This window comes from Perognathus longimembris, chromosome 4 (assembly GCF_023159225.1).
Source record: "Perognathus longimembris pacificus isolate PPM17 chromosome 4, ASM2315922v1, whole genome shotgun sequence".
Classification (NCBI taxonomy): domain Eukaryota; kingdom Metazoa; phylum Chordata; class Mammalia; order Rodentia; family Heteromyidae; genus Perognathus; species Perognathus longimembris.
In genome coordinates this window covers 51,789,395-51,803,739 of record NC_063164.1, presented here as the reverse complement: position 1 = coordinate 51,803,739, position 14,345 = coordinate 51,789,395, and the positions used below count along the sequence as shown (strand labels likewise).

At 37.9% G+C, this 14,345-nt stretch overlaps 1 protein-coding gene across 1 annotated transcript in view; it reads right to left on the bottom strand.

The window, feature by feature from the left end:
• The window catches only part of Slc25a12 (solute carrier family 25 member 12), a 98,085-nt gene that overhangs the window by 15,442 nt on the left and 68,298 nt on the right, over positions 1–14,345 (bottom strand). Inside the window, exons 11-13 of the mRNA XM_048345249.1 lie at positions 13,466–13,624; positions 9,956–10,008; positions 9,325–9,405 (exon numbers count right to left, since the gene is read on the bottom strand). Of these exons, the coding sequence (XP_048201206.1) occupies positions 9,325–9,405; positions 9,956–10,008; positions 13,466–13,624 (293 nt within the window). The remainder of the gene's footprint in view (positions 1–9,324; positions 9,406–9,955; positions 10,009–13,465; positions 13,625–14,345) is intronic.

The window sequence follows — 14,345 nt, the reverse complement described above, 5'->3', positions numbered from 1 at the left end:
AAGAAGTCCTCAAATTGGAGTTTATAAAGGTAAAAGCATAGCACAGATGTAAGGGCTTGACGCAGGGGGTAGAGCAAGCAATAAACAAGTAAGCCATTTACAGAAGCAGAATTTTGGGGTCAGGTTGACCTAATCTACTGCCCCCAACATTTCCTACCATGTTTCCCTAATCAAGATGGAATCAGCTGTACTCCCTACAACACATACAAACCAGTAAAAATCACAGAATTAGTTGTCACTAGGACTGACTCAACAGAAACTGGGACAGTGTGTTAAAGACCATCAACCAAACATTTTATAATGCTTTTGTGCTAGTACTTCCAGTGTACTAGTTCTTTCTAAAAAGTAGTTGCAGAGGACTGGGAATATGGCCTAGTGACAAGAGTGCTTGCCTCATATACATGAAGCCCTGGGTTCGATTCCCCAGCACCACATACATAGAAAACGGCCAGAAGTGGCGCTGTGGCTCAAGTGGCAGAGTGCTAGCCTTGAGCAAAAGAGAAGCCAGGGATAGTGCTCAGGCCCTGAGTCCAAGGCCCAGGACTGGAAAAAAAAAAAAAAATAGTTGCAGATATTTAAAAGGAATAAACTAAAATATGTTTACTGCAGAATGGTAAATGCAAGATACAAACAAGAAAACTACAAATATAACTAGGATAAAAGAAGGGCTATAATGTCAATGTTGGTGTCTCCTCAAATTTGTTTAACCCTACTGACCAATGTGACAGTATTAAGAGGCACAACCCATGGAGATTATGTTGGAAGGGTCTGCCCTGATGGACAGGATTAGTTCACTTCTAGAAGAGGTTAAAAGGAGCTGCCTTCACTCTTTCTCCATATGAGGATGTAGCAACAAGGGGCCATCTTGGAGTCAGAAAGCAGCCTTCACTACTCTGCATCTGAATCAGACATACAAACAATACATTTATATCGTTTAGTTTGCATGTGTGTGTGCATGTGATGGACCTAGGGCTTGAACTCAGCATCTGGGTGCTGTTCCTGAGCTTTTGTGCTCAAGGCTAGTTATTGGAGATGAGTCTCATGGATTTATCCTGCCTTGGCTGGCTTTGAACCTCAATCCTCAGATTTCAGCTTGAGTAGCAAGGCTTACAGGCATGAGCCACAGGTGCCCAGCTCTGTTGTTTATTAATTACATAACCTAAGGTATTTTGTTAGAGCAGAGAGAATAGGCTAAGATAGGAAGAGTCAAATTCACTGTGTACCTATCTATCACTGAATTTTTGAGCATTCATGTGAGAACAGAATACAGTCTAAATATGAGACAGAAAGGAAAGAAAATGTTTTCAGAAAGTATATTCATTGCAAAACTGTTTGGTGTAAGTGAACTGAACACCTCCGTGTGGGGGGGGAAGGGAAGGGGGGAAGAGGGAGGGGGGTATGAGGGACAAGGTAACAACCTGTACAAGAAATGTATCCAGTGCCTAACGTATGAAACTGTAACCTTTCTGTACATCAGTTTGATAATAAAAATTTGAGAAAAAAAAAGAAAGTATATTCACTTGAGGTTGAGGAAAATCATTTGTAATACAGAGAATTATATTAACCATTGCTGAGAAACTCAAAATCCAAATTCATAAACTTAGAAGCACACACACTCAAAGAGGTAATGGTAATGGATCATCAGGTAAGTGGCAAATGGCCTCCTGGTTGAAGTTTAACAATAAGATAATGTACTCACTAGAGAGACCTTCAAAAAGTCCATACAGGTGAGGCCAATTAGGCTTTTAAACCTTCTGCTTTGTGAATTTAAAAGGACACTTAAGCTTTTGTTTTTGTTTTATGGTTTTTTGGTGGGTTTTGGGGGGTGGGGGTTGCACTTGTTTGGAAGGCACTTTACCACTTGAGCCATGCCTTCAGCTCTTTGTATTTTTTTTTTTTAGATAGAGTCTCTCTTTTTGTCTGTGCTGGCCTTTAAACATAATCCTCTTGATCTTTGCCTAGTAGCTAGGATTATGGATGTGATCCACTTAAGTTTCTAGATATATCTTTTTTCTTTTAGAAAACCACCCCAAACACCACCATGAAGAAAATTCATCAACTGGGGTAAATATTCTTAACATATATCTCATCAAGGACCATATGCATGTTATATAAAGAACTTAAAAGTGATGCTAAATAGGAATAACCTAGGGGAAAACTAGATTAAGAAAAAAACAGATGGGCTGGGGATATAGCCTAGTGGCAAGAGTGCCTGCCTCGGATACACAAGGCCCTAGGTTCGATTCCCCAGCACCACATATACAGAAAACGGCCAGAAGCGGCGCTGTGGCTCAAGTGGCAGAGTGCTAGCCTTGAGCGGGAAGAAGCCAGGGACAGTGCTCAGGCCCTGAGTCCAAGGCCCAGGACTGGCCAAAAAAAAAAAAAAAAAGAAAGAAAAGAACAGTCAATCAATATATGAACTGTCAATAAACACATAAAAAGATATTCAGCATCCACAGATGACAGGGAATTGAAAAGTAAAACAACAACACAGCTAGGCATGGTGGCACATGCTTGTAAACCCTAAATTTGGAAGCTTAAGGCAGGAAGATGGTGAGTGTCCAGGCCAGTCTGGGCTACACAGTAAGTCCCAGGCTAGCCAAGGTTACATGGTAAGACCCTGTCTCAAAAAAAAATTTTTTTAAATCTGATCCTTACACAAACAACAAATCTGAAAATATGTCAACCAAAAGAAGCCAGCCATGAAAGAATGTAATTCTGCACATTCTATTAATATGCAGAATGCAAAAATAAAACTTATGATAGACAAAATGAAGCTCATTATTTGGTACAATTAATGTGCACTAATAAAAACTAAATACAAGAAAAGAGGGAAGAAGGAGGGAAGGCAGGAGAGGGGGAAGAGGACAGAAAAGGTAAAAAAAAGAGAGGGGAGGAAAAAGGAAAGGAAAGAAAGTAGAACTGTGTTTGACTGGGGGAAGTCCCTCCCAGACTGGCTGGGGAAAGGCATGAATACATTTTCTAGGCAGAATCTTGTCTTGTCTAGGGTGGTGAGTAGGAGAACAGCTTATTTATTTGTCTAAGCCCAAAGGTTGTCTCTCGCTCTAAGGTGAGCGGTTCACTATGACGCTGCCCTTCCCTTGGTACCACCAGCTTGCACTGCCGGCCAGGAAGTCAAAATCAATCAAACTTCCATCTCACTTAAAAAAGAAACAGTGTGTGCATGTTCACACATGTGTGATGCATAAAAGCATATGTTCATGTATAATGCATGACACTACAAGGAGATTTGCCAGAGTGTTAGCTAGGAAAAAGAAAACGATCTTCCAAGAATCTCTCTGTTTACAGCAAAATATACTAAAAAATTAAGTGTAAAAATCGGTGTGGAATGCTGGGCGCTGATGGCTCATGCCTATAAGCCTAGCTGTTAAGGAAACTGGGATCTGAGGGTCACAGTTCAAAGCCATCTCACATAGGAAAATCCCTATGACTCTTAACTCCAATGAACCATCAAAAAGCTGTAAGTGGCCCTGTGGGCTCAAAGTGGTAGACCAATAGCCTTGAGCAAAAGAGCTTGGAGAGAGTATCCAGGCCCTGAGTTCAAGCCCCATGGCCAAGAACAACAACAAAATCACTGTGGAGCTGAGTGCTGAAGACTCTCACCTGCAATCCTAGCCATGCAGGAGGCTGAGATCTGAGATCAAAAATAATCTGAGCAAAAAAGTCCATGAGATTCTCATCTCCAATTAACCACAAAAAGCCAGAAGTGGAGCTGTGGCTCAAGTGGTAGAGTGCTAACCTTGAGCACTAAAGCCCAGGTACAGTATCCAGACTTCCTCAAGCACCAGGAGCAGAAAAAAAGAAAGTTTCCATATGTTTTACCAAGAATTCTACTCATAAGTATATATCCAGGAGAAATGAAAACATATATCCTTGCAAAACCATATATATCAATGTTGACAGCAGCATTATAAATAATAGACAAAAGGTAGAAACAATCCAATTTCTATCAATTGATGAATGAATAAACAATATGTGAATATCCATATACTGGATAATAAAAAAGAATGAAGTAAGACCAAAAGTACGGAGGCACACACCTGTAATCCGAGCTTTTAGGAAGCTGGGGCAAGAGAATCATATGTCAGGGTTAGCCTGGCTATATAGCAAGAACCTGTCAAAAATGGAAAGAAGAAGGAAAAGAGGGGAGGGAGGGAGGGAGGGAGGGAGAGTGGGCCACAACACAGATGAGCCTTAAAAACATATTAAATGAAAGATGCCAGGAAGCCACAAACAAAAGCTACCTATCACATAATTCCATTAATATAAGATATCCCAAATTGGTAAATCCACAAAAATGAATATATGTTAATAGTTGTCTAGGCCTTGTGGGTGCAATGGAAAGATAGGAGGTTGACAGGTAACAGGTACTAGGCTTCTGTTTTATTGATAAAATTGTTCTAAAATTGATGGGAGTGATGGTTGTACAACTGTGTAAATACACTGAAACCAACTGGAGAATTATATGTGAATTAAATAGCAATAACATTGTTAGTTGTTTTTTTATCTTCAGTGGTAGAAGTCTGCATAGCATGTACAAAGCCCTACTTTCAATCTCTAGAACCAACCACAATGAGAAAGAAGTTCTAATTTTTATAATTTGCCATAAAGACATAGCAGGTACTCAAAGAAAGAAGGAATAAAGGAAGAAAGAATGGATACATACCCCAAATGTGAAAAAAGTGGCTTGAATTTCAACTCTGCCATTTACTGAGCATGAAAAGTCTCTACTACATTAAAAGCAAAATTCAGTGTCCATTCATATGAGGACTCTCTCTCCTAAAGAGAGAGGAGAGAGAGAGGAGAGAGGGGAGAGAAGGGGAAAGAGGTGGGGGCACCGTTTGGATCTACTGACAAGGGAAGAAGAGGGCACCGGCATTAGTGGGGAGAAAGGGATGAAAAAGATAGAAGTAAATTAGAATGAAGCCCATTAAAATTGTAAAACAAGGTAGAGGGAAGTATAGGAATAATACAATGGTCAAAGCACATAAAATGTATGCACAGGAAGACTACAGTGAAATCCCTTAAAATTAATATATGACCAAAATCACTGACAATGTAGTACTTAATATTATAGTTAAGTTGGATATGTGAGTGCTCATTTTATCACTATTCATTGTATCTTTTGCATGTATCAAAACTATTAAAATTGATAATAGTGTAGGGATGCAGATCAGTGGTAGAGTGCATGCTTATTATATGTCACATCCTAGATTTGATCCCTCACAAGCAAACACACACACACACACACACACACACACACACAAACTGATTATAAAATAAAACAAACAATGGAACACACATTCATAAAGACCAAAGATCTTTCCTTCTTATAATAATCTAGTAAATGCATACCAATTTCCAAAGGGGAAATTTAATCATTTCATGGCAACAGAATTTCTTTCCCATCTATCTACAAGAAACTTGACCCAGGTCCTAACGAATTCTACTGGGAAAAGTCGATAACTCATTTATTTCTTTTCTTTTTCCTTCCCTTCTTTCCTTTCCCTTCCCCTCTCCATTTCTTTCTTGTGTCCCAGAATGGGGCTTGAACTCAGGACCTTGTGCTTTCTCATCTTTGTTACTCATGGCTGTTACTTCACAACTTGAGTCACATTACTAGTCCATCTTTAATACACACACACATACACACACAATTTTATTGTTATTTTTAGGTATTGTACAGAGGGATTACCATTTCATAAGTCAGGTAATAAGTAAATTTCTTTTTGGACAATGTCACTCTTTCCTTCACTTTCACCCAGTTTCCCTCTCCCATCCCTGCCCACAGTTCCATAGTGTATTTTACACATAGTGTATACTAAATACCATGATTGCACTTGTTCACTTTTCCTCCCTCCATTTCTGTGCTCCCCTAAAAAGACAAAAAAAAAAATCCACCCATGTTTCCATTTCCCAGAACTCATTTCAGGAAATAGTATTTTAAATGTCCAGATCTAGTCCAGCTTTTTGATGGTTAATTAGAGATGAAGTCTCAAAGACTGTTCTGCAGGGAGTGGCAGAAAAAAGGCTCAGCCTCTATATCTCAGCCTCCATAAGTACCTAGTGAGCTATTTCTTCTCTAACCTGAGTTAGGCCCAGCTTTAAACTTAGGTAGTGTTTGGAAGAGCAGCAGCACTCTTCTCACGGACGACACTAACAACAATGAGCTAAACACCTATTGCACATTTACCATTACCATTACCTTGTCTGATGGGAACTCAGGATCAGGCTAACAGGGAGCTACTTTTCCCAGTGTTAACCTGTTATCATTCAGGGAAGAGAATATCCTGCATTTCACAGTGCCTACTATTCTGTAAACAGAGAATCATGCATTTTTCTAAGACTACATGCTCTGTTGAAATTTATATGATTTGGGGAGAACCAGGGAACTATGCTTTTACACTGTGGGATGACTAATTCATCAGCAGAAACTCAAGCAGGACATGGTGGCCACACACTTACAATACTTGGGAGGCCAAGGCAAGAGGCATTTTTATGTTTGAGACCAGCTTGGGCTACTTAGTGAGTTCTAGGCCAGCCTACCTACAGACCCTATCAAAAAATAGAAAGAAAAAAACAGCTACAACAACAAAAAATAAACATTACACATTTTTTTTCTCTTTACCTAGAGTCTAGCCCCCTTTTCATGTTGTCAGTTTCTAGCTATTTAACCCATCAAAGCTTTCAGAAATGAGTCATGATTAAGAAAGAGATTTAGGGAATCAGCACAATTCTCAAGGATCCTTGACATCAACAAAAGTTCCTAAAGTTCCAGTCAACAAATGGGTCTACACCTGAGAAGAACAAAAGAACTATATTGCTGATTATGGTTTAATGACTTGGGTCACGTGTCCAACATGGGACAGAGTACAGCCAAAACCTTCTTTTTTTTTTTTTTGACATATCCATTGCCCCAAATGTTTATTATTTTGTAGGAATAAGGACATTTAAAATCACTGCTTACAGTTATTTTGAAATATACAATGAACTATTATTAACTATAGAAATCTTATCTGCAAAAAACATCGAGAACTTATTTTTCCTAACTATAACCTGGAACATATTGAGCAAAGACTTCCTGTATACCATCCATCCCTACTAACCTCATCTCTTAAATCTCCTCTGGTGATGATTTTCTACTTTCCCAGAAAATCCTTTGTCCTTCTTTTAATCATCCACATACAAGCATGCAAATGAGATCATACAATATTGATCTCTCCGTGCCGAGCTTAATTCATTTATCATCATGTATTCTGGATCTATCTATGTGGTTGCAAATGACAGCATTTCTCTTTTGTTTTTTTCACATTTTTAATTATCTTGTTTTTGAATTTTTTTACTGTTTTATATATATATATTATCAAACTGAATTACAGAGAGGTTACAGTTTCATACATTAGGCATTGGATACATTTCTTGTGCTGTTTGTTACCTGGTCCCTCATTCCCTCCTCCCCCCTCCCCTTTTCCCTTCCCCTCCCCCCCATGAGTTGTTCAGTTCATTTACACCAAACATGGGACAGAGTACAGACAAAATCTTCTGGGTATCACAAATGGCAACAAATAACTAGTTATATGGAAGATGAAAAGTGTGACTTGCAAATTTCTGGCAAACTTATGCATGTGTTATGGTAAAAATGAAATGGGAAGCTTGTTAACCAGATGAAACTAAAACCACTGAGAAAAATATTTGTGACTCACAAAGATCCTGTCATTAGATGAGAAATAATTATAGTACTCATCATTGGAATAAAGAAAAGAAAATATACTTCGGGTGAGCTATTTAGACAATGGTCTTATTCTTGTACATTGTTTATCCTTCATGAAGAAAAGAAATTTAACCAAAGAAATTTATTTCCTAAAAATGCATTCGAAGAATTTATGCATGCAGAGAAACATGCAATGTGATTGCACACACACACACACACACACACACACACACACACACACACACCCTGCAACCAATCCACCTCCTCCATAAGAACTTTGATCTCAGAAAGGTGAGGACTTATGTCTGTGCCAAGCTGACAAATCTCATCAAGGAAGACCTGGGAGCAACTTCTCTCTCTGACCCTAGGGGCATCTTCTCTGAATTAAAAGTTTGAAGGTCACTGACCTCACCACCTCAGGCTCCAAAAGCAACTGGGAAAGTTTTAGTACAACCACCAGTCAGTCCAACAATAAGGTATTTACATTTTCAAAAACAAAATGGGGGGCTGGGGATACGGCCTAGTGGCAAGAATGCTTGCCTTGTATACATGAGGCCCTGGGTTCAATTCCCCAGCACCACATATACAGAAAATGGCCAGAAGTGGCGCTGTGGCTCAAGTGGCAGAGTGCTAGCCTTGAGCAGCAAGAAGAAGCCAGAGACAGTGCTCAGGCCCTGAGTCCAAGCCCCAGGACTGGCCAAAAAAACCCAAAAAACAAAATGGACTATACAAATCTCAAGCAAATCACACGTTACCAAATGTAAAACAAACACCATAAATAGGACAATTGGGCTATAAACTTTGATGTATGAATTGGATCTAAATCCAGTGTAAATGCTTACACTTTAAATACAGATGATTTGTGCATTGGGTAAATATAACATCTGTGGTTTCAGAATTTTTGTCAATAGCTTAATATAGTTAGTTGTTTAATCATGCCTCCCATTCCCAAAAGAGATAGTATTAGAAAACTAAACCACCATGGCTTACTCAGTTTGCACTTGTAATTTTACTTACAAATTACAAAAATTCAATTAAAAGTCATCTCACACTTAAAGTTCCAATCAAAATACATGGTTATTCTGCTTATATTACACTTCCTGTGATGGTTAAAAATAAGAATTAGGACTTTAAAAAAGTCTGGTAATTAATACTTTAGGAGCTTCTGAAACAGAAGTTAATGAAAACAAAGCTAAAGAAAATAATATATTTTTTCTGTCCTAAAAACCAGTAAGATTATACCAAAAAAAGTTAAAATCTTTTTACATGAGAAGATTTGCTTAGAATTCATTGAGTTTATGTAAAATGTCACTTGAATATCTAATGTGTAAAAGGTTTAAAGAATATATTTGTTACAAGAAGCACCAGAAGGGCTGGGAATATGGCCTAGTGGCAAGAGTGCTTGCCTCATATACATGAAGCACTGGGTTCGATTCCCCAGCAACACATATATAGAAAACAGCCAGAGGTGGCACTGTGGCTCAAGTTGGTAGAGTGCTAGCCTTGAGCAAAAAGAACAGGGACAGTGCTCAGGTCCTGAGTCCAAGGCACAGGACTGGCGAAAAAAAAGAAGTACCAGGATTAATACTTACACAACCTCCAGCAAGGATTTCTGCTGGAAGTGGAATGGAGCCATCTCTTGTGGTAAATTTGTCTCGGACAAAATCATTAACCTAATTAGAAAGACAATATCAGTTAAGCAGAATTCCCAATCAGTTCTTTTATAAGCACACTGTTGCCTTCCAATTAAATAATATATACATCCCAGAATAAAATTAAAAATTACTAAATGTAAAGTTTTACAAGTACCTTAAGAGCGTGCCAATGTCAGCTGGGTGCTAGCAGCTCATGCTAGTAATCTTAGCTACTTGAGAGGCAGAGATTGAGAAAATCATGGCTCAAGGCCAGTCTAGAAAAAAGTTCTTGAGACCTACATTTCAACTAACAACTGGACATTGGGTTATGCAACTATAATCTAGCTATATGTGAAGTATAAATAGATGGATCATGGTCTAGACAGCCCAGGAGTACCATTGAGACACTACTTTAAAAATAACAAGGGCCAAAAGGGCTGGAAGTGTGGCTCAAGTCATAGAGCACTTGACTAGTGAGCTTTAAAAAAAGTACTGCCAAAACGTGTGCCAACTTTAGCAGCATCAATTTTAATTTTGTGCTTATAGTAATTTAAATAAATGACATCAATTAAGTAAGAAAAAAACTCACAGTCAGCTTAATGGCCTTTTCTGGGGCAACTCCTATAAGCTGTGGTATCAGACCTGGGTAAATAGAAGCATTAGCAAATTAGGTTTAAAAGAGAAAAATACACAAATAAAACAAAGAATTATTTTCTTCATATTATTCATGCATCAAACATTTCTGGACTTCTATTAAAATGGGAAAAGTGGTTATTCTAAAATATCTGTATATGCATATAATAATTATTTACAAGTATAATGTCATGGTTTCTTGAGGCTACAAATCCTTGCCTTAAGCATGAATTAAAAAAAAAAAAACTATAGGGCTGGGGATATAGCCTAGTGGCAAGAGTGCCTGCCTCGGATACACAAGGCCCTAGGTTCGATTCCCCAGCACCACATATACAGAAAAAATGGCCAGAAGCGGCGCTGTGGCTCAAGTGGCAGAGTGCTAGCCTTGAGCGGGAAGAAGCCAGGGACAGTCTGTGCTCAGGCCCTGAGTCCAAGGCCCAGGACTGGCCAAAAAAAAAAAAAAAAACTATCAAACTAGGCTTTTTATCTAAAAAGCACTGAGGAAAAAATAGAGCCCATGTGTTTTCCACTCTGGAAACATTACCAACAACAATGTAACCAAATTTCCACTCTTAGTACAACCAACAATATTCAAACATACATAGAACTTGAGAGAAGCTGTATACCTGGAAAAACTCCACCCAGGTTTTGTCATAAACAATGCTACCTACATAACACCATACAGTAGCTCAGTTATAATAGAATGCCAACTCCCACAATTTTCTCCTCAGAGAAGCCTAGCATTCAATGTTCATTTATCTAAAGAAAAGCCACAACCACAGAGAAAAATGCAGTTTTTAGTATCATCTAATGAATATCTCCAATAAGCAAAAAACATATGCCAACTGCATTTTTTAGTTACCAGTGTATATCAAGCTTAAGACATTTCAAAAGAATCCCTTCAAAACAAAAGAAAGCATTATTCTAAGAAAAGTCAAATTTCCCAGTCTGGCAAACTAGAAATATATATAAACAATTCAACATCTGTAGGTATCTATAAGGCACAGTTTTCTAAGGCACACAGCTTATCCAAATTGTTAGCTTATATAATTTTGCACACATTTATAAAAGATGCTAACAATAAACATTCTATATCCTTTAAATCATCTTGCCAAGGGGGAGTGCTTGCATGTTTGCTCACTGCTGGTCTTAAGCCTACTTTGAGGATGCTGCTGAGTGATTTTCCTTGAGTTGAGAGCCAACAAGTAATCATGCATACAGGCTACTGTCAGTCAAACTGAATTATCAACGACAAACACAAATCCACACACACCTTTCATGGTTAGCAGGGTGACTTAAAAGAATAAATCAGCAGATGGCAGTCTTAACTTTCTAACCCTCATGATTATCAGGCACGGTTACTTTTCATCTTACTCTCATACAACCATGTCAGCATGTGCATTTGTTTTACAACTTGCCTTAGTAAAGCTCACGGAATTTTAATAAAGTACTGATTTGTGTCATTTTATCGTTGTTGCCTACAAAGAAATTTAGCTAATCTGTCAACAATTTTGTCAATCATCTGACAGAATAATGGACCAGTTCTAAGCAATATATGACAATCTCAATAATCACAGTACCCAGATACAGGACTCCTACAATCTTCCCTCTAGCACAAAATCTTTCATTTAAAGGGTTGATTTTACCATCTCACACCCTGCATAAAGCCAGTATCCCCTTCTCACCTACTTACTATCTTGTATACAATTAGTATAACATCTAACCCAAATGAAATCTCCAAACATCTACTTATTGAGAAGGGTAAACTATGCATTGTATATCTAGGTTTCTTCTTCTCTTTTTCCCCTCTTTTTTTATTTTTGCTTTTCCCTTTATTCAAATTCCAACTTACAGGAAAAGGCATACCTTTTTGATAAATATTTTAGTGCCCTGCACAGTGATGTATATTTTTCACAAGCATATTTTTCATATGCATAACTTACTGCAAAATAAATTTAAATATACTAAACTCTGTAAAATCCTGACACTGCTTTTATTTTATTTTAAATTTTATTGTAAAGGTGATGTACAGAGGAGTTAGTTACATAAACTAGGTTTCTACTTATAATGTAAGACTCTACCAAGGAAAATAAGTCATTATTTGATCATGAAAAATTGGAGATGTCAAAAAAATAAACAATTTAGTGCCACTGAACACTGACATCAGGAAGTCAATTGAGATATGAAAGCCGTAAGTCAGCTGAGAACAGCCTTCACTGCTCAGTCGGCTCTGTGCTGAGGACAATGCACACCTTTTCCCCTGGAGGATAAGCTGCACAGCTGACATTTAGATTTCTGAATATTTGAACAAAATTAATTACGTTTATTCAGAGGAGCTAGGGATTTGAGCCTAGTTTGAATTCAAAATTATTCTCTTCTTCTACACCAAATGCCAAAAAAGTGAACATCCTCATGACCTCTCTTTCAACTATCAATGAGTCTGAGCTACATTTTCCACTTGACTTTTTGAATATTGTGCCAGTTGGAGGTGTTGCTTTTCTTCTATCTATGAACGTGAAGCTTTGTTCAGGCCCAGTCTTTCTTTTTGAGGAAGAGGTTCTAAGACTAACAGCTGAACACAACTCAGAATGAGCTAGGGATTAATGAGCCACGGTGTGTAAACAAACAAGTACAGTAAATTACATAAATGCCTTGGACTTCAGCATGTTGGGAGTATTTTCAAAGAATTCCAAGTGGCGCCCAAAGGGATTAAAAAATTAATCCCCCCCCCACCAAGGAACCCTAAATTCTAATGTAGATGAAAGCCATTCTCTTTCCAAGGAGAACAAGTTCCTACAAAGCCAAGGGGTGGTTGGAGGGGGGCGGGAAGGAGGGGGAAGAATTCTGCTTGGAGCTGCAGTCTCTGATGCTGACTGACAGTCGCTCTGCACTCAGTCTAGAGTTGGTAGTGATATTCCCTTTGCTTTGACTGTGTCTCTGAGATAAGGGGAAGAAAGGACAAGAACAAGAGTTAGAGTCACAGTTTTCTTCTCTTTCCTTTTTCTTTTTAATTCAGATGACTCATTGGAAAAGATTCACATCTGGCCTTCCTGGAAGTGACAAAAATGTTTGATATTTCTTTCAGTTGAAACAAGTATATAAATTCACTTTCAAGTAGCAGCTTGGCTTCTACTTCACAGAGAAGCTTCTACTTCTCCTCTCTAATGCTCTGGGAAAAAAACTATTTCTTAGCTGCAGACATGTGTCTTAGCTTATAAGAACGTGGTAGCACAAACTCATGTTGGGGGAAAACACAGAGTTTGGAATCCAATCAGGAAGAAATACTTGGCAGACTAATACTGCTAGTCACTACAAAGAATATAAAAAAGGAAAATGAGCAGAGAAATTAGAAAGCACCTGAATCTGACTAGGCAGAATTTATATTGGTTTCCATAATGCATGAGTTAAAAGCTGCTGGTAGTGAGATAAAAATCACTAAATTTAGCTGTGAAACTAGCTTACTTACCCCGGTAGAGTCCAAAGAAGCCCTCATAACGTAAGACCTTCTTAAAACAGTCAAAGCTGTTTTTGTACATCAACTCCCCAACCACAGAGCCAGTACCACGCTGGTTTTGCATCCGAGTCTTCACTAGATCTATGGGATACACTGCAGTGGCTCCCACAGCTACAAACAGAACAATTTTCAAACTTAAAAAGAACAATATTAAACAGGAGCTCACAAAAAATATATCTTCACCTCAAGGTGAAAATACAAAACACAATATTGTCATTTAAGATAATTACACTTCCTCCTTTTGTATACAAAGAATGGAAAACAAACAACCCATAAATACAGTTGCTTCATGAAATAACTGTGGTCCATTGGGCTGGGGATATAGCTGGTGGTAAAGTGCTCAGCTACCATGTGAAAGGCCCTGGATTTGATGCCCAGCATCACAAAAAAAAAAAAAAAATCAAAAAATACTCTTTGATATCTTAGATTTGTAACTTATAAAGTAGATAATCTAGTCATCACCAACATTAAAGAACCAACTCTCATTCTCCCCTAATCACAATTTTAAACTATTACATTTTTATGACATTCTTTTATATTTTCCACTGAATGCCTAAATATTACACCAGTTACCTCTGAATAACTATGAAATGACTATATATGTAAACTAAATGGCTGAAATTCTACAGTTTAGTCCACTGAAACAGTTTGGTAAATTAATCAGTGTTACCACTATAATATCGTAAACACATTTCAGTATGATTCCTATCCCTATTTATAGAACTTTCTTAAGGAAAAAACAAATAGGCTTTAGAATTTTTCAGGGACTGAAATAATTATTATCTGAGCTACACTATTATATTTTTTGAATGTTAAAAACCAAAACAAGCTT